Source organism: Dromiciops gliroides, chromosome 3, assembly GCF_019393635.1.
Source record: "Dromiciops gliroides isolate mDroGli1 chromosome 3, mDroGli1.pri, whole genome shotgun sequence".
In the NCBI taxonomy this organism is placed as follows: domain Eukaryota; kingdom Metazoa; phylum Chordata; class Mammalia; order Microbiotheria; family Microbiotheriidae; genus Dromiciops; species Dromiciops gliroides.
This window is the reverse complement of record NC_057863.1, coordinates 506,566,021-506,588,273: the sequence shown is the minus strand read 5'-3', so window position 1 is coordinate 506,588,273 and position 22,253 is coordinate 506,566,021. Positions and strand designations below refer to the sequence as shown.

Here is a 22,253-nt window from a genome sequence, read left to right as displayed (position 1 = left end):
GAAATATATTTGACTGAAGTAAAAAAAAAAAAGATTAACAAATGACTTAATTCATCCAAACTTAACATTTACTAAGTATCTGTTACTCCGGGCCAGGCACTGACATGCACTGGGAACAAAAAGACACAAACAAAACAGTCCCTGCCCTCTAGTTTACACTTTCCCAGGGGAAATTGTTGTTCAGTAATTCCGTTGTGTCCCCATGGACCATAGCACTCCAGGCCCTTCTATCCAAGGAAATAACAAAAACAAATTTAAGTAAATAGAAAATAATATACAAAATAAGTAGAAAATAATTTCAACAGTGGGGCAGCTAGGTGGCACAGTGGATAAAGCACTAGGCCTGGAGTCAGGAAGACATCTTCCTGAGTTCAAATCTGTTCTCAGACATTTACTAATCTGTGTGACCCTGGACAAGTCATTTAACTCTGTTAGCCTCAGTTCCCACATCTTTAAAATAAACTGGAGAAGGAAATGGCAAACCACTCCATTATCTTTGACAAGAAAACCCCAAATGGAGTCCAATAAGACTGAAATGACTGAACAACAACAATTTTAAGGGTGGAGAAGAGGCCACTAACAACAGATGGAATAGGCCTCATATAGATATACCTGAGGGAAGGGAAGGACAAAAACATTTATTCAGGACCTATTATGTGCCAGGCACTGGGTAAGTGACTTGCCAAGGATCACACAGTGAGTGTCTGACACTTGATTTGAACTGAAGTCTTCCTGATTGCAGGGCCAATGCTCTTGCCACTGTTCCACCTGTCTGTCTCACTTGAGCTAAACCTTAAAAGAATGAAGTATTCTCAGAGGCAGAAGTGAGGTGGTGAGCCTGGAAGAAGAGCCTGTGCCAAAGCAGGAATATTGGAAATGGAAAGCTGTACACAGAGTTGGTCCAGTCTGGCTGGAATGTGGAGTATAGAAAAGGGAGTGAAGTCAGTGTAGAAAGAGAGGGAAAGTGAGACTCTGAAGAGTTTTACATGCCATAAAAATTCGTAGATTTTACCTTAGAGGAAACAGACAGCCACTGAAGCCTCTTGGGCAGAAAAATGATATGATCAGATCTGGGCTTTAAGAAACTCAGCTCTGTAGTGTTATGGTGGAGGGGGCAAGACTGAAGATAAGAGACCATTTAGGAAGCTATTATAATAGTCCAGGTGAGAGGTGATGAATGCCTAAACTAGGGTGGTGGCTGCAATAATGGAGAGAAAGGACAAATTGTGAGAGATTTGGGGGAAGAAGAACTGGCAAGGGTTGGCAAATGATTGGCTAAGAAAGATGAGGAACAGGGGCAAATTGAGGATGACTCTGAAATTATGAACCTGTGTGACTGGAAGGATGGTGGTATCCTCAACAGAAAAAGAGAAGGTAGAAATTGGAATGGGTTTTTGGGAAAAGAGAATGAATTTTACTTTGGATACATAGAATTTCTATGCCTGTGGGATATCAGTGGAGAAATCTAAAAGGAGGTTGGAGATGTGGGGCTTGAGTTTAGCAGAGCTGTAGACTGGATTTACAAGTCAATGGCATTGAAATGATTACTGAACAGATGTAAGCTGATGAGATTACTGACAGAGTGTAAAAAGAGAAGAGAGGGCCAACAGAGAGGTAGGTATAGCCAATAAATGGGGACCAGGATGGAACTTGGATGATGATTTAACAAACAAGACTGAGAAGGAGATGAGAGAAGAACTAGGAAAAAGAAATTTCAGGGAAAAGAGTGTATCCAAGAGTTGTTGTTTGTCCTTTATACTCAAAGAGGTCCAAGGCATGAATGTGTTCAATTATGCCTGATCAGTCCAGTATGAGCTGGGAAGGCTCTACCACAGGTCAGGCACAAATACTCCATTTGAACATTTTGCGTGGAGATGTCTCTAGATTTGTACATCTCACATGTCCTCTGTGCTACTGTGATTCTGCTTCGCTCATAGAGCACAGAGCCTTCTTTGATGCAGACAGCCATGCTGGGCAGTCCTGTGCCAACACCTCCCATCTCTCACAATCTATATTAAAGTTCTTCAGAGAAACCTCGAGTGTCCTTGTATCTGACCTCTATGTAAGTGCTTGCCTTGTAGAAGTTCTCCATAAAAGTCTTTTAGGTAAACTTAGGTTAGGCATTCAGGCCCATCATAATTTCACTCTCTGCAATAGAGTTTGAATGCCTGGAAATTCTGCTGGAAGGAGGACCTCAGTGTCATGTACCTTATCTTGCCAGGTAATCTTCCTAAGATAACTCAAATGGAGGATCCAAAAGTATGACGTGGCCAACAGTGTCAAATCCTATCCTTCACCGGTATCCTCAGTAGCCTCTGTCCCTCTGACTTGAGGGATGGAGGGTGGAGCAAAAACCTCTCAAATGTCTCATTTAAAGAAGGCTCAGAAGTCCAGCCAACTCTTCATTTCCCACTACCCATATTCCTTGGACCCAATTCTGCCTTCATCACATTTTCATCACCCCACCCCCACATACTTTTTAGCCTTCTTATGTGTATCGTCTTCCTCATTGAACTGTAAGGTCCTTGAAGGTAAGGACTGTCTTTCTTTTTCTTATTTGTATTCCCAACATATAACACAATGCCTAACAAATAATAAGAAATTTTTATTATATTGTATTGTATTGTATAGTATAATGTATATAGTATAGTATTGTATTGCATTGTATTGTATGGGACTGTATGTGTCAAAAAGAATAAAGACAAAGAAAATTAACAGGTCTTGAAATCCACCATTCTGAGGTCTGTTATTTTGGCAAGTTTTTTGGAGATTTGAGGAAACAAGGGTTATTTCACTAATACTGTGTTCTCCACACTGAACACATAGACGATTGTGAATTCCAGGCACTAAATACATTACTGTAGCTACCAAAGCAAGTAGTCTCATATAATTATGTTATTCATATTAATGTTGATATGATACATGAAAAAGTATTTTAAGTATTTAGTAAAAGTGATTTAAGTATTTAACTTCTCTGGACACCTCAGGTTCCTCATCTATAACATGAAGGGTTTGGAGTAGATGACCTCTAAATCACAAACAATTTTATGAATCCAGGACATTATCATTAAACAGGATGTTATTTTAATCCACACCCCCAAATGTTTATGTTGCCATTAAACCAGGAAGGCCTGTGATATTTTGGAAAGGTACAAAATTTCTAGCAGGAATGTTGCTCACCTTTAGCTGGGTACCCCGGAGTGAGAGGATCACCTGCTCCATTCAGGTTTAATACATTCCCTCGCTGGGCGACATCTCCAGGAAGGTTCCATCCATTGGGATAGGGTTGTACCCCAGGAGCAAGGTAATCAGCTGGATCTGAGTACAAGATAATCCCTATGGCTCCAGCTAACATGGCATTCTTAACCTGCAAAGTCAACATAAAATAAATAAAGCAAACAAGACAACACTTGGTTATTGGAGCCAACTTTGACTCTCCTGCCTCCCTAACATCTAGTTATCAAGTGCTGTTGTTTCTACCACCACAGTGTCTCTCACAGATAAATCTGCATCCCCCTTTTTCCACACCCATTGCTACCATACTAGTTCAAGTCCTGGCCTCTTTTCTCACCTAGATTTTTAGAACACAATAGGTGCTTAATAAATGCTTTTCGAATTAAACTGTATAGGCTTCTAACTGTTTTTCTTACCTTCAATGTATTCCTTCTCCAATCGATCGTCCATAAGGTGGCATTGTAGCACAGTAGAAAAAGCACAGAATTTGGTGTTAAACCATATGAGTTTTAATTGCAGCTTGGCTACTCGCTAGCTAAGCTTCAGTTTCTTCATGTGTAAAATGGGTCTTATTTCTACATTACCTACCTGACAGAGTGGTTGGGAGGTTTAAATATGATGTGGGCAAAGCACTTTGTAAACCTTAAAACATCATGTGAACATCCATGATTCCAATTATTTTTACTTTTGTGACCTTTGGCAAATTACTTGACTTCTCTGGACACCTCAGTTTCTGCATCCATAACATGAAGGGTTTGGAATACATGCCTTCTAAGGTTCCTTTCAAAACTCAAGATCTATGAATACTATTATTCTATCATCCTAAGCCAGATTAATACCCCTGATATTCTGCTATTATCATATTATTTCTCTCTGCTAAAAAACCCTCAGTCCCCCTCCATTCCCCCCAACCACCCTGCTTACCAAGTAAAGTATAAAATCCTCAACCGTGGTATTCAAGGCCATTTACAGTATCTCTGTTTACCTATCCAGTTTTATTTCATTCATTATTTATTTCAATCATTCATTTCATTTATTTTCATCCACTCATTTAGTCTGTATTCCAGACAAACTAAATGATACTCTTTCTAGTCCTCTCCTTTCATTTTTCTGTGCCTTTGTTCATATTGCTTGTTGAAATTTCTCCCTTTCTTCTAGGCCTATCTCAGGTGCTGCCTCCTCCTCCTCCATGAAGCCTTCCCTTATTCCATCCTGCTATCCTTATCCTCATCCTTTTTGAAAATAATCTTACCTTCTTCAAATTTCTTAAAGCACTTTGACTAGATCTATCCCTCTTACTATTATAATAATAGCTACCATGTACATAACTATGTGCCAGGAATTGTGCTAAGCACTTTACCAATATTATCTCATTTGAGCCTCAATTTGAGGTAGGTGCTATTTTGCAGATAAGAAAACTGAGGGGTTTAAGTGACTTGTCCATGGTCACAAAGGTAGTACCTGATGCTGGATTTGAACACAGGTCTTTCTCACTCCAGGACCAGAGTTCTACCCACTGTATTACCTAGCTGCCCTTCTCATGGTTATTAGGTGTACTTGTCCTTTTCCCCATTAGATTCCTGCAGGATATAGTCTGATTCCTATAAGTCTCTTTCTCTCTAGAATTTAGCAAATTGTCTTACACAGAGTAGGTACTTTAAAAATGTTTGTTTAATTGAATTAAAACTAAAAAGAGTTCAAGAAGCAGTGCAGTTTCGGGGCTAGGGAGCTGGGACTCAGTGTCAGAAAGATCCGGGTTCAAGTCCCATGTATGCCCCACATACTTACTGTGTGACCCTGAACAAGTTACATCCTCTCAGTGCCCAGACCACTCTCTAAGACCATCAGTTGCAGAGAAGGGCCAATTTGCATGGGTAGATGGCATTTCCTCAGAGAGTGTCTTCAATATCAATAAAATCAAGTTCAGTCAAAAACAACAGCGTCGAAGTAAAAAATTCAAGCTAATCCATCATACTGAGGGATGAAAGATCCATGAGGTTCCTTTAAACTATTTTCTTAACATCTAGGCTGTTTAAAAATGTAACAGGTTGCCTCTAAGGCAACGAACAGATAATATTACTGGAGATATTCAAGTAGAAGCATCATGACTACCATGGTCAGAGATGTTATAACAAAAAGACATTCTTCCATTGATGGGGAGGTTCCTAGGACCATCAGACCACATATGTAGAGTTGGAGTGGAGAAATGAAGCTAACTAGCCCCAACTCTCATTTTAGAAATGAGCAAAACGAGGCCCAGACAGTTTAAGTAACTTATCCAAGGTCACACAGGTAGTTAATATGTTTCGAAATGAGATGTTCTGACTCATGAGGCAAGGCTTTTTCTGATTTCCTATGATACTCTCTAGATAAGGTCTCTTCCAATTCTAAAGAGGCTATGAACCTAAAGACACTTCAGTCAAATGCTCAACTTTTAAACAGCCCTTATTTATTGATACCTCTCTTTTAATATTATAAAAGGGGTTACTTTGCAACAAGAGCATCCAACATAACTAACATTTTGGGAGAGATTTCTACAGTCACCATTCCCATTTATCAACTACATTCCAGATGAAATATCCTCTCTATGTTCCCCAAAATGATATCTTACTTTATTTCCTCTGAAGATTTTCCCATATCTGGCAATAACAATCTTTCCAGTGCAATTGATTTTCATGTTCCGTTCTAGCTTGAAAAAGTCTTCAGTACGTGCATAGTTCACATATATAAGATCTCCCTGGATGGAAAAAATACAAGATCACAATCCTTGAAATTTAACTGATAGTCCCATTAAGAAGTCAACCAAAGAACCAATTTATACCATAATACAACATAATCACAAACTGCCTTTCCATTTTCATTATTTCTTTTGGCCCATATTTGCTGTGTCAGGGAAGTGACAACATATGGAAAATATGCTTTAATAATTTAATAATTCAGTTTCAAGTTATCTCAATGATTTATTTGAATCATAAGAAACTGAAAAAATAAAATTTTAAAATCTAACCATAGTATTATTTCAAGAATTTCTATTATAAAAAGGTCCAAAGTCATCTTAAAATGCATGAATGAAAAAAATGATTAAATGCTTACTATGTACCAAGCACTGCTCTAAGCACTGGGGATAAAAAGGGAAAATAAAACAAAAACCAATAAAAAAATATAAGCTTCAAGCTCATATTCTTATACGTGAAGATAACACAAACTGGGGAGTAGTGGCTTCCCACTGGCACAAATAGGACTGGGGCACTGTGATTCGGAAAATTACAGGAATGACTGGAGTCATGGGGGATTCAACTGACACACTCTCAAGGAGCAATGGCACTGATTATAGTTCCAGAATTAGATAGGGGAAAGGGAGGGATCATAAGGTATGTACCTGGCAGCAGGGAGGCAGATGAGAAGATGGTCAGGGAGTAAAGAGAAGCATACCTGCCAGAGCCTGCTTAGACACAGTGGTCCATTATTATATGTCGCACTCACCAATCAGGATGCAGGTGGGAGGAGGGGGAAATGAGAAGGCTCTGGACACAAAAGAGTTATAATACTATTACTATGCAAGAACAGATAACCTTTTCTGAATATAAGGGTATATTCAACAATTTATCTCTTTCTTACTTTCAGGGACAGTTAACTACTTCCCCAGTGCCCGTGCTTCACTGAACCTCAGTCTATATATGAAATGTGGTTAGTCAGTCAATAACATGAACTTACACCTCTACACCAAATTTCATATAATCAAAGAAATTTTGTTTTAAGATTTTAAAAGGCCATATCTTTTACTTTACCTCTGGCACGCCTTGGGCTGAGAAAGCATTATATGGTGGGACAATCTCTGACACATTTTCATATCCACCTGGGGGTATCTCAAAGAAGGAAGTATTGAAAATCTAGGAGGGAAGATGCACATTATTAAACAACCCATTTTACTCAGAAGTATATATAAAAATGCAATACCCCTAATTCTACCCTTAATACCTTGTATAATTCAATAAGAAAATTCTACTAAGGGCATGGAAGAAAGGATTTAATTACTGTAATCACCAACTCAAAATATCCATAACCCACCTTAATATATTTACCCCCCAAACCACTTCTCTATTATAACATCATAGCATCATCTCTATCTATTTCTGTCAATAGCACCACTGGAGCATTCGCCCAGTCGTTAATGTTTGATATTTTGTGTCTTCAACAATTCCCTATCCCTCAACCACCCAAATTCAAATTTTCTCTTGAATCAGTCTCTTCCTTTCTACTTGCACTGCTACCATCCTAATTGATTATTTGCCTTTTATTACCACATGCCCAGACCATTACAAAATCCTTTTAGTCCATCTTCTTGCCCCCACTTCTCTTTCCTCTTCAATTCATCCTTCATACCACTTCCAGAATAATCTTCCTTTAGCACAGGCATTGTCATGTCAATCCTCTTTTCAAAACCCTTCAATGACTCCCTATTGCCAAATGAATAAAATTTAAACTCTTTATCCTCATATATACAGTCCTATACCATTTGGTCCCTCACTGCCTTTTTTTGTTTTATCTTGTTCTCTACACATCCTGTGTGCCCCAGCCAAACTATACTAATTCTTGCCCACCATGCATGTTCTACTCTTCCCCCTCACCCCCCACCTCTTTGACTTTGTTCAGAATATCTCCTAGGTCTGGCATATTCTTTCCCTTCATGCTATTTTTCTATGACTACTAAAATTATACCAGTCTTTTAAGTAAGGCCTGTCTCAAAACCAACTTGACCATGAAAACTTTTTTGATGCCAGTTAGAAATGATCTGATCTTGGGGCAGCTAGGTGGCGCAGTGGATAGAGCACCGGCCCTGGATTCAGGAGTACCTGAGTTCAAATCCGGCCTCAGACACTTAACACTTACTAGCTGTGTGACCTTGGGCAAGTCACTTAACCCCAATTGCCTCACTAAAAAAAGAAAAAAAAAAAAGAAATGATCTGATCTTGACTTTAGATCTCACATCACCCCAGACTGACAACAATTCAGGTTTTGATCCATTCCACTTACTAATTCACGACAGAATAACCCTGTATAATTTAAAGAATAATCACAGTTCCACTTCACCTCAATTCCATGTTCATCAACAACTGAAATATAGTTGGGATTTGTGTCATTAGGGTAAGATAGGAGGACATCATAATAAACCAACTCAGCGGAGTCCAGTCCAAATTTCTTCCATTGACTTTGTATTTGCTTTGCAAGAAGAAAGTTCTGCTCTGTTCCTGCCAGATGAGGGAGCTTCGTAAAAGAACTAAAATGAAACCAAAATACAGTGTGAGGTGAGACTCTGACCATTCAAATAAAGAGCTCATTATTATCTACATTGCAAATAAATGAAGTCAATGTAAATGAGCTTGTTTCTGCTTGTATTATTCTTTTTTGGTCAAAGCCTGAAGCCAGCCTTTTCTAGACATTCATGTTCTTTAAAATATTTAGTAAGTACATCGCTACTTCCACAAGTGTTTCTAGAACTCAACATCTAGGCTGGAATCTAGCTCTACTAAAAGCAAATGGATGAGTCAAGGGGAGATTCTTGGAATAGCACTATGATCCAAAACCATGTCTGCTGCCCAAATATCTTTTTATTTAAAGTTTGGACTTCTAATTTCTATCCCTACTTCCTTCCCTCCCCACCCCACTCCTCGAGGTGATAAGTAATCAGATATGGTTTATACATGTACAATTATGTAAACCTTTACCATATTAGTCCCAAATGTCTTCTGTACAAAGAATAGCACTTCTCACTGTCAATTGGGAAACAGGGAAACAGATTTTCAAGAGAAAAATCCCTCAAAATTTGCCAAAATGTAGTCAGTCAGTTTGGGATTTGACTCACCAAGACAGTGTTTACAACCGTTTCAGGATACAAGAGAATTGTTTCAAGATTGTAACCTCACTAAACTGATAAGAGATGCTTTGTCCAAACTGACAATATCTGCTTTGACACTTTATAAACATTTTCAGACCTTTATTTTTGGGGTCACTGATCCCTTCCTAAATAGGAATTGTCTGGTCATTCAGAGGACAAGAAGACAAAAAAAAATCAGGATGTTTTTGGATATTGTCTAGTGTAACAGAACAAGTACAAGATATAAACACAAATTATCAAAAAATAAATATCTCTTGCAGGTGACAACATTTATTTTTGCTCTTAGATAAATTTTTGGCTCAATATAAAAAAGAAAAAAATATTTCCTAGCAACTAGAGCTAGAAAAGGTGGATTAAACCACGTTATGTCTTATGTCTCAAGATGGCTCCTCATCAATGAAAAGAAACAAACATGGATTGGGAAACTGTTGAGAAAATACCTCCTCAGGTTTGGGTTGTACGAGATATGTTGAGGTCTCTTCCATGCAGATTCTGGGATTCTATATGTCCTTGGAAATAATGTAATCTTCATTTATTCTAGCAAGTTACTTCCCTAATTGTGTTATTCTTGCTCCTGGAGCACTGGATGCCTAGGCAGAAAGAAGTGGCCAAAAGTATGGAAGGCAAGGGGGAACAGGTTCAGCTGGTTTAGAGTTACCATCATGGTATATATAATCCACAAGGTAGCAATTTTACATGTGGATAACCAAGAATTGATTATAATTTAAATCAACTTCATGCCTATGAGAGAAACAAAAGCTAGATGCCTGTTATTATATTCAAAGACTTTTGGGTTGGAATTTTTTTTCATGCTTTTCCTTCATTAAAACCATGGCATCCAAAATAACCAAAGTTACAGTGACAGCAGATTTGGTGCTTAATTAGATTGAGAAGGTGGTTATTTTTGCCAAAACTAATAGATTTCCGTAGCAGATTTTCATAAGTTTTTCTTTGGTGGAAAAAAAAAACAACCCTCTGACAGGAATTTTGATTCTGTTTGATCCTTATCCCAACCCTATGAGCCAGGTTTTATTATTATGCCCATTCTACGGATGAGGAAATTGAGACTGTGAGAGATTAAGTGATTTACTCAGATTCACAAAGCTAAGGAACTCCTCACCAGGGAAGTCTTTGTACCATTGAAATCATAGCTCCAGCCTGTATGCTATAAGTACTGTATGCTCAGTAAGTAACTGAAGAAGGATTCAAAACCAGGTCTTCCGGATTCCAAGCCCAACACTCTTTTCATATGCTTCATGGCCTTTCAACAGGCTAAGGCGTGGAGTGAGTATATTTGATGGAGATTTTGTATGAATGCACAAACATGGCTGAGTGAAAGATACAAGGCTTCCCCATTAATTCAGTTAATGGAAAGGTAGGTTGAAACTTCCAGCCTATGGCAGGTCGATACCAGGCTACATGGGTTGCATTTTATGTTCTAGGCAAGAGGGAACCACTGAAGATTTCTGAAGATTAATGTGGTTGCTGGGTAAAAAGACAAATTAGAGTTAGGAAAGGCACTACTAGACAGGGAAAACAAAGAGGCTTACTATAATAATCCAGATGAAAGAATATGGGCTCTCAAGCAGGATGGTGATATTATGAGTAAAGAAGAAGAAACAACTGTGATTAGTACTTCTGAGGTTATTATTCACTCCTTGCTGAGATGATATGTGGCCAATATGCTTGAAAGAGCCTCAGTGAGAATAACCCACATAATTTGACAACTTGAGAACATAAGCTTTTGCCAATCTATGCCTTCTGTAGAATTCTGCTGGGGGATACCATACAAAATGTAAACAGCTAAAAAAATACAAACTTATTTGTATTCGTCCACGAGGGCTAACAATTGGGTGATTAGGAAAGATTTCTCGTATGAGTAGGCACCTAAACTGAGCCATGAAGGGATTCAGAGTATCTGAGAGATGGAGGTAAAGAGGAAGAACATTCTAATCAGTCAGCACAAAGACTTAGAGGCAAGAATAAGAATATTCTGGGAGAACAGCAAGTAGGCCCATTTGGCTGGAACACTGTGCCTAAGTGGAATTAATGTGCAATGTCTGAAAAGATAGGTTGGACCAGATTCTGAAGGGCTTTAAGTGCCAAAAAGAGGCATTTTTGTCTAGGGTTTGGTCATTGATTTGACCAAATCCAACATAATCAAAGTATTGGCAGAGTCCTACAAGTAGAAAGTGGGAGCTCAGTACCAGAAGTCCACAGGAGGCTAGAGAAAAATAGCAGAGATCACTGAGAAAACACTGGACCCACTACCGTGGGGAGAGTTCCAGAGAAAATCAGCTTCAGAAACCCTAGCACAAGAAGAATGGAATGATTGGCTGAGAAACAAACTTGGCTTAAGGGTCAAGAGTTTAGCACAATTTTAGTTAAATATACAATGAGTACAAGAGCTAATAAATACAATTCAACACCTCCATAAGTCCTGGAAAATTGCCTTATCTATATATTCTCTCACTATCCCAGATCCATCAAATTGGTTCCAAGTAGTTGGGAAGTAGGGGGTGGATTGAGGGCAGCAATAAGTGCTTCAATAGGTAATCATCATCTGAAGTCTCCTGATCACTTAAGTCAACCCCCACCTCCAGCCACTATCGTCATTGTTCTCTGTGAGTCTATACTCTGACCTTTGTACAAAGCCAAAAACTATGCCCCCCTCCTCTTGGGAGGCATTTAAATGTCCTCGGTGAAATGTGTTATAAACTGGCAAATGTGAGAACTGAAAGTTCAAAGCATTCTATCTTCAAGGTGCAAAGAACATCAAAGGCATATCCCCTCCAGCTTTCTAGTAATATCCTACCTACATTTCTCTGCATCACTTCCTGCCAACCATCTCTCTCATAGCTGCTGCATGTTCTAGTCAGGTAACAAAGTTTCCTTTGCAGGTAAATTCACAGCCTCTCCTTCCCCACACACTGTCTTCAGGAACTTAAATTTTAATGTCCATAGTGGGTACCCTCTATACTGCTTAATTGCCAGACCACCCCAAGTTTAGCCCAACACTCTGTTGGCATTTGGCCACTGACCAAAGAAGAGGGTTGTCTTACTTTCTGATCTCTGGATTTCTTATACTATACCTTGCCTCCTCTATAATAAATTTTACCTCATTTAGTAATCTGGGCAGTAACTAATTTCCAAAAACACACTTTTCCAAGTATCTCCCTATGAATATAGAAAGGATTCAGGGTTTTAAGAAGCTCACACAAAGTAAGACATATTGTCTTACCTTTCCCATACTTTACTTTAAACTGTACCCTACCCACCCAAGAATCCATAGTAGTATATAAAATCCTGAAACCTTCTTCATAATCCATGGGTAACCTTCCTTCCAGATCCCTCTGTCCTGGATCCTGCCTCTAGCCCAGACCACCATTTGAGGAGGGGTTAAATTCATGTTCACTCTATTCCCAGCTCAACTCATGCTGCACCTCCTCAACGGTAGCTGGTACCCTCCCTGCCCCTTTCCAGTTCACCTCTGTCTTCTTCTGTCCCAATTGGAATATGAGCTCTTTGAAGCCAGAGACTCTCTTGTTCACTTGTATTTGTATCCCTAGCACTTAGCTTGGTGGCTGACACAAAGTTAGTGCTTAATAAAATATTTTATCCATCTCTGCTAATGAAGGAGTCAACAGGCACAAAGGACACTAATAAACTAAAATTTTTAAAAGTAGAATTCCCAATTATAAATGACCATATGAAAACATGTTCCTAATCACTAACAGTAAGAGAAACATAAACACCTCTGAGATTTAAGAAACTCCTGAGGTTTCACCTCACACCATGCAAATTAATGAACATGACCAAAAAAAAAAAAAAAAAGAAAGAATGGTGAGTGTTAGAGCCCCTATGGGAACACAGACACCTGAATCCAGGATTAATAAAAGGGGATGTGAATTGGTATATTGAATTCCATACACGAAGAGAGAATAAATGCTCCATATCATTTGATTCAGCAAGCCCAATCTTACGCATATAATGTAAGGAAGTCAAAGACAGAAACAGAAAAAAAATTATATAACAAATCATGCAAAGCAGTGCCCTTTGTGGTATTAAAGAATTGGAAAAAGTAGATGTCAATTAATTGGAAATGACTGAAAAAAATATGTAGTATAGATGAAATGGAATATTATTTTAGAATAATAAATGCCAAATATAAGGAATTCTTAGGAACATGGGAAAAACTGTATGAAATGATGCAGAAAAAACATATGACTAGGAGAGCAACATATACACAATGACCACAATAAAGTAATAAAAAAGATGACTTAAAGAAAATTGAACTCTACGTAACTGAAAAATCAGTGGTCTTGGAGAATAGATAAATAATCTCACTGATGAAGGGAAATTGGGGGAGGAGGGACACAGCTAAGCCAGAATATTGTATACACATACATGTGTCAGGTCTAGTGTATGTTTTCATCCAACTGTTTTTGTCCCAACGGAGGGTAAAGGATGGTAGAAATGACTTTTATTTAAAAACAAAATTTAAAGACCAATAAGATTTGGGGGGAGGCGGGGCAATGAGGGTTAAGTGACCTGCCCAGGGTTACACAGATAGTAAGTGTCAAGTGTCTGAGGCCAGATTTTAACTCAGGCACTCTTGAATCTAGGGCTGGTGCTTTATCCACTGCACCACCTAGCTGCCCCAATATATTTTTAAAAATAAAAAGGACTGCCATATGGGAACCCAGTTAAGGTTAAATCATATGACTTTGTAGGAGAGCTGACAAGTCAAGATCAGTTTGGTGACTTCTTTCAGGAGCAATCTGCATCTTGGGACTTCAGGGCCAGTGCTTTATCCACTGTGCCACCTGGAGGAGATAGTATGGTTGGTGCCCTTGCACAGCTCTCCCTCACTTAAATCCAATTCGTTGCAAGTCATGACAAACAACAAACAAGCAAGTATGTCAGGAATAGAGGCAGAGAATGTAGCAAAGTATGTAGTACTAATACATGAAGCAATGCATGTAGTGAGTAGAATAAAAAGGAAAGCAAGTAAAATGACCTTATTGTCCAGCATCCCAGCAGAGGAAGACAACTGAGTGAAAAGACAAACAAGTTTCAAGGTGTGGAGCTAGAAGAGGGAGGAAGAGAGGGCAGCTAGGTGGCACAGTGGATAAAGCACCGGTCCTGGATTCAGGAGGACCTGAGTTCAAATCCGGCTTCAGATACTTGACACTGACCTTGGGCAAGTCACTTAACCCTCACTACCCTGGGGGAAAAAGAAGAGGGAGGAAGAGGGAAGACAGGAGAACTCAGAACAGATGTTCTCAATCTGCTAAGTAAAAGAAGTAGGATGGGAATGGGGTGGGAGATAAATGTTTAAGCAGACAGGAGGTCTGGAAAAGCCACTTCAGATAATTTGAAAACATGTCTATCAAGGATAATGAAGAGGATTGCTATGCAGTGCTGCGGACCCAGATGAATTCCACAATCTATGCTGTCTCAAGTTATCTTGAGTTCTTAGATTTCTGCAGAAAACACCTAGCATATTTAGAGCAAACTAAATACAAATAATTCTCAGGATACAGAGATGCCATATTTGTGTAGTAATTCCTTCCAAATCTATAGTTTATAGTTCTCAAATTTTCTCCAAATTTTCCTTTAGGCATTCTAATATCGACAAAAGAAAGACACATACATGTTTATTTAGTACATAATTAAGATGAAAAATATCATAACAGTTGTTTGCTCAGAAAGCTTTGGAGTTATTAAAAGGTGTGATTTATTAAAAGAAAGTTGATATCAGTTCAGCCATTTATTTAGTCTCTCACATACAAAATATTATGCTAGATGCCAGGGATATGATCTGTGTACTCAAGATTATAAATCATTAAGTAAATTCAATCAAATTGCCCACAAACAATTTGCTATGTCTATCTCATATCCCCAAAGACCAGTAAGTTGGTGGTGAAATTACCTAAATGTTTTGTATTTATGCCCGTGTATATGAAATAGTTAACTAGCACTCTAAAAATTGTCATGTTACATGTTCATCTGCAATGCCACATATAAGAACCAGCTGAAAATGTTTCTTCAAAACTCAAGAGCCATAGAAAGTTCCAATTTATTAGTGATTAGATTTAGCAAATCTCATCAACATAATATCCAACCCCATTAAATTAGATCACATGAAGGTAATCACAAAGAACCAATTTCCATCTGTACTGTTACAAAAATTTTAACAACAAAAAAGTCATGGAAGGAAAAGTAATCTCCTTAAAATGAGTAACAGAAATAACTATTGATATTGTTGGTTAAAATCTCTAAATTTATTTTTCATAATAACAGAAAACAATAGGCATATAATTAATATGTAATCAGATCTGGGTGCCCTCTATCACCACCCTATTATAATAATGGGCTTGCAAAGATCAATCTATGCTTCCAGCCTCTGAGAATAGCACTTCTATGCCAAGATAAGTTAAGTATTCAGTTTGTGGCATGAAAGAAATCTAATTAAATTATTCCTCTAACTTCTTTTCTAATCAGCTTAATCAACTAACATTTTACTGATCCTTAATGAAGAATGACTTAATAAAATTTCTGATTCAACTAAAAGAGAGAGGGTGAAAAAAGTAGATATCACAGACCTCCAGCTAAGAGAACAAAGTTAATATTTTTTATAGTCTATGAGACTTTGACTTAAACAGCAAGGTACATGTTTCCACTGTAAGATGGGGGAAGGGAAGAAAAAAACCTCGAAGTATGCAAATAGTTAACCATTTACTAGTTTCAAAACCTTTGGTTTCTACACCCTAGTAAATAAATCTTTTTTTTTTTTTTTGGCAGGGCAATGAGGGTTAAGTGACTTACCCAGGCTTACACAGCTAGTGTCAAGTGTCTGGGGCCCGATTTGAACTCAGGTCCTCCTGAATCCAGGGCCAGTGCTTTATCCACTGCGCCACCTAGCTGCCCCCAATCGTTTTAATTTTATTTAAGAAAGAAAAATTCTCAAACGTGCTACAACTATTCATAACTGAAAGTTATATGACATTTTTAAATCTGCGAAGTATTTACATACATCTCATTTCATCTTTACAACCTTGCTCTGAAATCTACGCACCTGCATTCTGCCAACCCTGTGACCTTGGATAAAATCACTTAACCTCAATTTCCTTATCTACAAAATGAGGAAACTGAACTAGATGAATTTTAAGATCCCTTCCAGTTCTGAAGTGATGGTTCATTAGGTAAATACCCCAAGTATCCCATTTTACGGATGAAAAAACTGAGCAGTAAAATGTTCATGTAGTTTGCCCATGGTCACACAGCTGCTAAGTGGCAGGGCCAGAATCCGAAGGAAGGTCATCTAACTCCAAATCTAATACTCTCTTCACTTTCCCAAATTAGAAGTTTTAGCATGCTTCCAATATTACTTGGGCTACTTCTGATGCATTTTTTTAAAATGTAAAAAATAGAGAACAGAAAAATAAAGCCAGACTTACCGGAGAAACTGTCTAATGTTTTCTGCCTTCATTTCAGATATGAGTTTCCATCTTTCATTTTGGTAAGTAGGCATCAGAGTGGCTACTTCTTTGACAGGCTTAATAAACCAACCTGGAAAACATAGCCACAACCACCTGTTACTCTCAAAAATTACCAGCTCTAATTTATATTAACACCAAAAGACCTGGAGAACTGGCCTGCTCCATGAAAAAAAGAGCTTTTTCCTACTAAATACATGCAAATTTGGTAGTCATGTTAAATATTTTAATCCATTTCTGAAGAGTTTTATATACCAAGGACTTGAGGATTTCTATTTTAGTTGAACAGCATTTGTTTCTGTTTTAGCACTGGTGATGTATTATTCCTAAATTTAGGACATTCTTTTTCATACCAGTGAAGAATGACCCATAACTGTTAATGGCAAATGAAATCTCTCAGCACTGTGGTTAGGGTGGTAACTACTGAGACTCCTAGAAAAATCCTAACATGCATGCAGTACAGACAACAAATCTGTCCTGAATTGAGTAAAATCAGATCCATATAAGTCTAAAATATGTAATGATGCTAGGGATAGGAGTTGGGCCTGTAATTACACAGGTATAGGGAAGTCTTTCAAATTAGGAAACTCCCTCTACCAATTCAGGGATGCACCTTTTGGGCAACTCAGTTTTAGCTTCTGGCTCAGGGTCACATTGGAAGTATGAGTTGAAGCAAGGCTCGAACCCAAGATTCCCTGGATTGGTTCTTTAGCCATTATACTTCACTGTTACTCTAATTTAATGTTGTTGCTATCTATGTAATATCTTCTATACCAGTGACTTTCCAAATGCTACTTGGGGCTAGAATTCAGATTTCAAAGCCTTCCTTCCCACCCTACCCCCAACCCCCATCCCCAACAACCGACAATTTGTAGATCAGTCCCTTGGTACACTACTTCCTGGAAGGGAACTTGAACACTTCAGGGCATCCATAAGAATTAACTACCGGAATCTGAAATTAGATTTGATTTAAAGGCTAATTTACAATTAACTCAACACTAAATTAACAACCCAAACTCTTTTGTGCTTTCTAAAAAAGCACTGAAAAGAAATGAGCCACCCAGAAAAGAAATTAACCTCTTTCCCACTTGAACCTCCCACCCTAAACAGCATGAAAAGGAAAACAGAAAAAAATCTCTGAGTTATTAGTCCCTCTAGTTCAGATCCTCCCGATACTTAGTCCCATCTCTTCAGCCTTGCGTGGTGGGGGGACGGGAGGGAAGTAGAATACGAGGATTCTAAGGGCTAAGAACTTGCTCCCTATAAAACATCCCTCAGCCCTGCTAGCAGCCACCAACAAGAGTGCTCCAGGGCGCACCAAAGCAGCAGCCTTCCAAGGTGACGAGATGGGATGCCTGGAAGAGGGAAGGGTTCCGTACTTACCCACCATAAATCCGGACAGGAAAAACACCGGCAGGGCAGTCAAACACACCCAGGTGTACAGCCTGACTTTGCTCTTAGCCATGACTCTAACTGGGCTGCTCTCTTCGCTCCACGAGGCTGTGTGGCTATGCTCGCTGTGCAGGAGAGCAGACAGGCAGCTCGTTAGTTCAGATGCTGTCCGGAGAACTGCGATGCGCTTATGTGACCTGAAGGAGTTTAAGAGACCTGCAGACCTTCCTGGGCGGTCCTTCCCCTCTCTCCCCACTCCCCCCGCCACCGCTCACACAGCGGTGGTCAAATAAACAAACAAAATTCTAGCTATTTCCCAAAGGCCAGGAGGCCCAAAGAAAGAAAAGAAAGCCAGAACTGGGGAAAAAGAGCACACATTTTCCTCATCTGCAGAGAGGATTCCACTCCGTTGACCCCACTGTGAACCCCTACGCCTCGCCAAACCACAGAGTCGCCTATGAGAATGGCTGGACTAAGAGTGGGCGGCTACAAGAGAGGCTCTGGTCCCGCCCTGCTTGGCACCTAACACTGGTCCTCGATCATCCCTGGATCGACTGGCCACAGTACTGATAGACTTTGTAGTCCCCCTGTTATCACTTTGTATTGGAAGATGCTGAAGGACAAGCTAGCGTTTAAAAACAAACAAACCAACCAACAAACCAACAAACAAACCCTGGGATCTCATTCCGACTGTGCTACAGTAATCCAGGTCAAATCTCGAAGCGGAAAGAATGCGGAATTTGCAGTCTCAGGACCTGAACTTCCACTTACTATCACTATGTCCTACCATTCTGTGGACAAATAGAAATGTCGGAGTTGGATCAGAAGACCTCTAAAGTCTCTTTCAACTCTAGATCTATGAGCATTTATTCTCTCGGTGACCGAGTTTCCATATTTGTAAAATGGGAATAATTGTTGCACTACTCACCTCATAGAACTATTCATTAGAATCAAATGAAATACTTGTAAAGGGTTTGGAAAAAATAAAAATCTATATTCAAATGTCCTCTTCTGATATCCATCCATCTGCTCCATTTCCAGCACCTGGTTTTGGGTTGGTTGTATCATTATAGACTGGCTACTACTCAATTTAAGGGTTTGATTAATTTCATAAAGACATAGAAAAGGTTACTTTGAAAGCACTTTGGTAAATGACAAGTCTCTGGTAATCTAGGATAGTCACAAAGAATGGTCGTGTAAAACTTATTTGCTGCACGGTTCCTTCTCAATTCAATTCCACAAACATTTATTAATTTGCTCACCTTACATAAATGAGGCTGACCTTGGAATCACAAAGACCTGTGACGTGGATTAGCTAGGTAACTAAAGATGAACATTTAACCCCTCTGTGCTCACACTTGTGAAATCATCAGCCCAACAATTACACACCTTAAGTGATCTTATCTCCAACAACTAAGCAGAAAAGAATTTTACTTTCTGGGTTTACTTCATTTGCATAATAAGGAGATGGGGCTAGAATGATATCTAGAATCTTTTCCAGATTTAAGTCCTATAGTCAAATATAGTCATCAGACTATATATATATATATATATGTATATATGTATATATATATGAATATATCAATATTCATTAATCCTCAATTTTTCAATGAATGAATGAAAAAGAAATGTTCTTTATCCTATGCTTAATAATGTGCTAAATGCCAAGGATACAAATACAAAAGTAAGACAGGTCTCTGCCCTCAAGAAATTTAAAACAAATAAATGTAGGGGCAGCTAGGTGGCGCAGTGGATAAAGCACCGGCCTTAGATTCAGGAGGACCTGAGTTCAAATCCAGACTCCGACACTTGATACTTACTAGCTGTTTGACCCTGGGCAAGTCACTTAACCCTCATTGCCCAGCAAAAAACAACAACAAAAATAAAATAAAATAAAACAAATGAATGTGGTTAGGTTCCAATAAAGCTTTATTTATATAATTGAAATTTGAATTTCATATAATTTTCACATGTGTCATAAGATATTATTCAAGCATTTAAAAATATAAAAACCATTCTTAGCTCATAGGCTGTACAAAAACAGGTGGCAGGTTGACCCCTAGGACACAGTTTACAATAACACATATGGGGAAGCAGTTACCAGGGAAAGATGTTTTGATTTGGCAAGGCAAGACAATGATGAATTGAACTGCAAGAGAGGTGAATGACACCCTTTCCAGTATTTGTTTGATTATTGTTCCCAGGGGAAAAGATAGATGAAAATGAAGGTAAGTGTGGCAGAAGAATGGATGGCAAGACCATGACCAGCATGGGATGAGAAAGATGGCTCTGGCCAGCTGGATATTATGAGTCAATGTGATTTCTGACTCAAACACTCGCCAATCAGAAAAGTGTAGAATGGGGCAGCAGTTGCAAATTTGAATGGGTTAAATACTCCTAAGCATGGTCTCTGCACATCTGATGGCCTATGGAATGCACTGGAAGAACCCTTGGCAAGAAGATCATTGTACCACTATGTTTTCCAGTCATACTTCACAAGTTTTGCCAGCCTTCATATATTTCCAAACATTTGTAATTTTAGGTATTGCATTTATAAATTAGCCTCTAAAAAGGTTAATAGTCCATGTTCCCTATCCACTACCACCAAGCTAACTGCTCCTAAAACAAACTCTTTACTGTATTTTAAAAGGAAAACAAAGGCAAAAATCAGTATAAGGACGCATGTTTTAGTACTTTCCCTCTGTTAATTTCCTATTTATCCTGCATATATCTTTTTATATTTTTTCTTGCAGGCAATGAAGGTTAAGTGACTTGCCCAAGGTCACACAGCTAATACGTGTCAAGTGTCTGAGGTTGGATTTGAACTCAGGTCCTCCTGAATCTAGGGCCAGTATTTTATCCACTGCACCACCTAGCTGCATATATCTGCATATATGATATCATGTTAGCACTATCAGAGACCTCAGGGATCATGAATTCCAACCCATACCTGAACAGTAATCTAGTCTCTTTATATCTTGTATGTACCTAGTTGTTAATGTTGTCTCCTCCATTTGAATGTGAGCTCTTTTTTTTTTTTTGGCTTTTTTCATTTATTTTTCTCTTCCCAGAACTTAGAATGCTGTGGGGGTACTTAGTGTTTAGAAAATATTTGTCCCAGCCTTCTCTATGAGGGTGTTTTGCATATGTGATAGTCCTTGTTATGCCTATTTCTGTCCTTTGTGGTGGTGGAGGAAGTAGGTTTAGGGGAAACATCTTCTACCAAGAAAAAATCATTTTAGAGTTTGAAGAAAAGGAGCTGCAAGGTTGTGTAAATAGAGACGAAGAACCCTCAGTCGGTATTTTATTCAACAGCAGAATAAACCCACTTACTCTATCTGGAAGGAGATTTGCTATCCTACAGTTGCACCACTATTTTGATGGGATTAACTGTAGTGAATGGAATTAATTCATATACAAACCAGGTCTTCGCAACTCCTAGAGATCCCAAGATTAATACGTACTGCACAAAAATTACCCGGCATCCTATCCTTATTACTCAGCCTCCCAAATAAGGAACATGGCTGAGCAGCTCACCTGATAGACTACTTTTACAACCTACAATGTTGCCCTAAAATGTATAAAAAGCATATATGTGTTATCTCCTTTTGTTTCTTGAAGTTTTTAGCCACCTGGCAATTGTATCAGCTCTTAGTCAGTCAATTAATATTTGTTAACGATATGTACCAGACACTGGGAATACAAAGAGGCAAAAGATAATCTCTGCCCTGAAAGAGCTCACAATCTAATGGGGGAGACAACAAATTAACAAACAAGCTATAGACAGGATAAATAGGAAATGATTTTGAAAGAGAAGCCACTAGAATTAAAAGGGGTTGGGAAAGGCTTGCTGTAAGGATGGGATTTTAGTTGAGACTTAAAGTAACCCAGGGGAGGCATTAGGTGGAGAAGAGGAGAGAGAACATTGCAGGTACAGGGATAGCCAAAGAAAATGCTTGAAGCTAAGAGATGTTCTTGGAAAAGTCAGAAAGCCAGTGTTGCTGGAGTACATACCAGATAGTTAAGGTGTAAGAACACTAGAAAGTTAGGGGGCTAGGTTACTTTGAACACCAGAAGATTTTTTGTATTTGATCCTTCAAGTGACTGATAGCCACTGGAGTTTATTGAATAGTGGGTATTATGGATCTGTCCTTTAACAAAATCATTTTGGTGATGGATGGAGGATAGATTGGGGGTGGGGGAGTGGGAGGGAAACTTGAGGCAGGATG

General features: G+C 38.7%; 1 protein-coding gene across 1 annotated transcript in view; it reads right to left on the bottom strand.

Annotated features, from left to right (window-relative positions):
• The window catches only part of LOC122751982 (N-acetylated-alpha-linked acidic dipeptidase 2-like), an 84,015-nt gene extending 65,752 nt beyond the window's left edge, over positions 1–18,263 (bottom strand). The window contains exons 1-6 of the mRNA XM_043999246.1: positions 18,016–18,263; positions 16,594–16,705; positions 8,326–8,512; positions 7,023–7,124; positions 5,846–5,971; positions 3,181–3,367 (exon numbers count right to left, since the gene is read on the bottom strand). Of these exons, the coding sequence (XP_043855181.1) occupies positions 3,181–3,367; positions 5,846–5,971; positions 7,023–7,124; positions 8,326–8,512; positions 16,594–16,705; positions 18,016–18,097 (796 nt within the window). The 5' untranslated portion in view covers positions 18,098–18,263. The remainder of the gene's footprint in view (positions 1–3,180; positions 3,368–5,845; positions 5,972–7,022; positions 7,125–8,325; positions 8,513–16,593; positions 16,706–18,015) is intronic.
• Positions 18,264–22,253: the final 3,990 nt, after the last annotated feature.